Consider the following 4,807-nt stretch of genomic DNA (forward strand, 5'->3'; position numbering starts at 1 on the left):
CGAAGCTTCAGCAGCACTATCAGCAATACCTTGCTTGACTCTTTCGATTCTAGCTCTGCGTTCTGTCTCATCAGCATGTGAGATATACAACATAGCCATTTTTTGGTCTTGCTTTGAAAGCTCCGGAAACATGGGAGGAAAACCAGGCGGGCCCTCATCCAGTAGTGAAGCTCTCACAATGGGAAGATTAGGACGAGGCTCAGGCAATGCCTCTCGGTCATTAGATACTTGTTTCTCCTTCACACCACCTCTACGCAAAAGTGGGCATCTGATCTTTTCATGGGTAAGGCGCAGACAGTGAAAACATCTCTTATGAATCTTTTCATATTCAAATTCAATGTTCACCGTCCCACCAGACTTGAGGTTCAATCTTCTGAATGCCTTGGCCGGGTTATCCAGGTTGAAGCAAACTTTGGCTCTGATGTAGTCCTTAGTCTGGGAAACCTTAGGATCGTAAGCAATAACATCAACTTTTCCAACCTCTGACGCCAGGCGGTACATAGTATCAGTAGTGAAGAACTCCACTGGGATATGCCTAATCCGAATCCACAGATCCATCGTTTTGAGGAAGTCATCAGGAGGGTTAGCTGTCCATCTCTCCAAAGCCATAGCCCAATGATTATAAGACCAGGGTCTATCTTTGAGGACCGTCTGTAGATCTTCCTCTCGCTGGAAAACAAACTGGAACCTGTCTTTCGAGAGAGCAATCCCTCGAACACGACCGTAAACACGCCACGCTGTAGGCATATAGTCTATCATTCGAGCCATGGACTGACATTCGGGGTTCAGCAAGCGGCCAAGGATACTAGTTTCATTCTCATCAATAACACGGAAACGGGGTTCATCAGGTAGGGTAAGGGGCTCTTCATCATCACCAATGGACATAGCTCTTATCGCTTTGTGGAGGAGGTCAGCCATGTTCGCAGTCGTCGGAGATGAATTCAGGGTAGAGCCGTGGTGGAGGAAAAAATTCTTTGGCAGTAGATCTACCGTGATTGAAGCAAATTTGCCATTAATAAGGCAAAATTCGGCCACGAATTTCTGAGAAATTATTAGTTTAGGAAAGAAACAGAGAATTTTGAGAAGAAAGGGGAAACAGGAAATAAAACTCTAGACCAGAGAAGGAAAGAGGTGAGATGGAGCTGAGAAGAAAAGGAAATAAAATATAATTTCCAAAATAAAACACTGTGACAAAAGGACTGATAAATGGTTTCACTAAAGACAAGAGAAAGATTTGAAAGATTAAAAAAGGCAACTAACGGTCATAGACCTTGCCGGAAATCGTCTCCAAGTAGAGAGAAATGGTTATCTTGAAATGAACTAAATCAATGGTCAAACAGATCAAAATGCATGAGTTTAAATAGATAAAAATCCAAAAGAGGAGATTCCTTTTTTTCTACCCAAAATTAATGTTTGCGTTACTTGTTCCATTGGTAACCCAAATTAGAAGAGGAAAGGTATCAAAGTCATTAACCAAAATGGCATATATGTAATTTTATTGAACCTAAAGGGGTAGTTTATGCCTCCTATCTCTATATATTGTCTCCCCTACTCAGATCTTTTGTCCTGCCATTCTTATTCTCTTTCTTTCTTCCTCATCGCTGATTCTCTCTCTCTCCCAGTTCTCATTTATTATTTATTAAATAAAAAAGATAAATATAAAATTCTTCTCTGGTTAGATTATTTTCTTATCCGGTTACTTCAAAATTACTGTTCAACCGCAGTAATTTTCCCCCAAAATTACATATTGCTGACGTGGCATGCATCCAATAGAAAACCGCCATGAATACCAAAACGATGCGTCTTCCCCCACGCCGTGTGCTGACATCAGACAAACGAGTTATCTCCGGCGTCGTCGCCGGTAAACCCGCCGTGACAAATCCGCCACCGCCGCCGATTAAATCTATCCTTAAGAAAACTGAATCCGTCGCTCCGACAACTGTCGCCGCTGTCGTAGCCGAGCCGGCCAGTTCGAACCAGCTCCTCGCCGGTTATTTGGCTCACGAGTTTCTCAACAAAGGCACACTCTTCGGAGAGCAGTGGAATCCGGCTCGAGCCCAAGCCGGCCCATTTCCGGCCCAATCTACCGAGTCGAGACAGACTAAGCCGAGCCATGATATCGAGCCGAGTGATCATAAGCGGAGGAGATATGAGGAAGTCGCTAATATCCTCCGGGCAGATGGAACCCACTTGCCCGGTATCGTCAACCCTTCACAGCTTGCCCGATTCCTTAAATTGTGATGGCGCAAATCCACGTGGATCAAGGAGATTGGTGCGTCCACCGAAAATCAAGACGGTTGTTAGCACCGAAACATTCCTCTTGTCTCTGTCTTCGTTCGAATTGACTCGGAAATGTTAGGATTCTTGTTCTGGTCGGGATTAGATGTACTGTCTTTTTGTAAATCTGGTTATGCATTAATTCTCAACGGTTTGAAAAACTATTTTTTTGAAATTTTTGAATCCATTCCATTATGCATTAATTCTAATCATATATGTTACTGTGAATGTTACTAATGATTTTTTCCATGTCGAAAAAGAGATGAAAATTTGTAGATTTTTCGATTAGTGAAACCCTTGGATGAATCTTCTCTGATGAAATCGTAGATCCGAGTTTTTTTGGACAATGTGAATCTCCGGGAAATTACCTAAGAATTAGATGAAGCGAAGATCAGTCCCTGGGAGCTAAGAATCGGGTACAGTTTGATTACTTTTATCAGCTTTTCTGTTAGGGATTTGAATAAAACTGATGTCGTTTGTAAAGTTAGATTCTAGAGTTAAATCTGATAATGATGTCATTTAATCTAGAATTTTTGTTGGACTGCAAGGACTCTGATGCATTTCAAAATTGTACCTTTGGGTATCCGATAATGTCCTTCTCCTTTGCTTATTATTTTCAAATCCTGGTAAAAAGTTTGTTTGTGGAATTGAGTTTGTGTTTGATGATCCTCGAATTCTATAAGTTCGTGTGTGGGTGATGAATCTTCTCTTGTGTGAAGATTTGGAAGACCCAGAACATGGATTCACATTCGTTTCATGCTTTAGTCCCCCTTCGTCTTAAAAAGCGATGTGTTTTGGTTCTATCCATTGCAGCTTGGTGGGTATGAATTGTGCCTTAGTGTATTGTAAAGGTCGTTATGAATCATCTTGATCACTCAAAAAAGAATGTAGCTTGCTGTGTAATATATAAAGAAATGGTGGAAAACCTTTTGAATTGCGTATGTACATTTCTCAACAGATTGGTGAGTTCTTTAACTCTTTATGTTACTTGTTTTTTTCGGTTCATCTAATATTTGTCTCCTTTTTTTTTTTTTTTTTTTGAAACACTAATATTTGTCTCCTTAATTTATGAAATTTATGTTCGGAGCAGAGCACGGAATAGAGACAGCCTGCAAAATTGGAAATGCGGACATATCTAAAGCATTGTGGGCCTGTGGCCCTGGCCCACATTTGTTGAGAATAGATAGAGGAATCTCTTACCAGCTGGATATACACATACATGCATATGCAAGTATCTGGAATTAACTTGTTAAAATTAGTTTTATTCTCTATAATTAGAAGAAAAAAAAATTAAGTTGTTAAAATTGCTTATGTAGTTGAATTGCATCGTTTCATTTTTGGGGGTCTGTGAATCAGTCTTTAGCTCTTTTAAACACTCAGGATACACAGTATACGATATCTAAACACTGAAAATATCACATATTAGTGAATATCTGATCAAACCCTCCATTCCAGTTACTTGTAAAAACTAGTTTTGTTTGATTTTATTATATCCGTGATTTGATCTGAAGTTCTCAAATGTCTATTTCCAAACTTTACAAAAAAACAATATGATTCTTGTGATTTTTTTTTTTTGTTTTCAAACATATGATTCTTATGAATAATGAACATATAACCAAGTACATTTAGCAGTGATCTGACGCTCTTTGTTGGTTCTTGGTTATACAGTTGTTAAAAATCTGCTTAATCCAAACGGTATTTACACAAAATACAATATGTTGTTAATGTCCACTAAAATGATATACAAAGTGGTTAAGTGCAGTGGTGGATATTGTTGTGTTCTTAGTTCAAGTCCAGTTGGGAATACTGTTTTTTTTTTATCAAAAAAATGTTTTATGTTATATCTATATATTTAAAGCTGGTTTTGGGCCTAGAAAAGGTTAAGTGATGTTAGGAGTTTTCAAGGCTCATAAGACAAATGTTGCAGTATAAATGATTTTTCGAACCAGTTCTGAGAGATATGAAAGCATCAAGAATGCAAGTAATCACTTAATCTAAGTGCAACCAATGGTTTTTAAAAGAGTTTTTAAACTATAACTAACTAAAAGGAATAACTAAATGATACTTTCTTAACTATGAGAAAAGAGAACTCATGGATATAGGAATTAGACCTCGGGTGATCAAGTTTCGAACTAAGGATGGCAAACGATCAATCAAACTATCAACCTTAAGCTTAGACACAATCCTAAACAAACTCTATGTCTAGATGAATGTTCATTTACTAACACAATTCAAACATCAAATGTCTTTGGTTGAATAATATGAAAGCAATCATAACTAGCAAGTCCAATGGCTACCTTAGCACCTCTAACAACAAATGTCTTTAGCAAAGTATGCTAAAAGCTTAGAAGAGTTGTCTCGGGCATTTCCTCGAACACCTTTCGGGTGAGAAATGCCTAAGGATCAACAACTGAGTGGCCAACTCAGAAGATGCATTAGGTTCACTCTGCTAGCAAGGAAATATGAATGATCTACACTAAAACATCCTAGCTCTAACCTAATCACCCTTAATCTCCCTAACCCATGAATT

At 38.6% G+C, this 4,807-nt stretch overlaps 1 protein-coding gene across 3 annotated transcripts; it reads left to right on the forward strand.

The window, feature by feature from the left end:
* The first annotated feature begins 1,574 nt into the window (after window positions 1–1,574).
* LOC106313739 lies at window positions 1,575–3,598 on the forward strand. 3 transcript variants are annotated; one of them, XM_013751637.1, is made up of 2 exons: window positions 1,575–3,239; window positions 3,368–3,598. In XM_013751637.1, the coding sequence occupies exon 1, from the start codon at window positions 1,783–1,785 to the stop codon at window positions 2,239–2,241; it is 459 nt and encodes a 152-aa protein (XP_013607091.1). In that variant the 5' UTR covers window positions 1,575–1,782; the 3' UTR covers window positions 2,242–3,239; window positions 3,368–3,598. The 3 variants fall into 3 exon arrangements, with proteins under 3 accessions (XP_013607091.1, XP_013607092.1, XP_013607093.1); XM_013751638.1 differs by having other exon boundaries at window positions 1,575–2,693; window positions 3,091–3,598; XM_013751639.1 differs by having other exon boundaries at window positions 1,575–2,693.
* The last annotated feature ends 1,209 nt before the right edge of the window (window positions 3,599–4,807 follow it).

Source organism: Brassica oleracea, chromosome C9 (genome assembly GCF_000695525.1).
Source record: "Brassica oleracea var. oleracea cultivar TO1000 chromosome C9, BOL, whole genome shotgun sequence".
Lineage (NCBI taxonomy): Eukaryota > Viridiplantae > Streptophyta > Magnoliopsida > Brassicales > Brassicaceae > Brassica > Brassica oleracea.

Excerpts from the sequence above, each read along its gene's own strand:
- LOC106313739 (XM_013751637.1), top strand. The coding sequence starts at position 1,783 with ATGAATACCAAAACGATGCGTCTTCCCCCACGCCGTGTGCTGACATCA.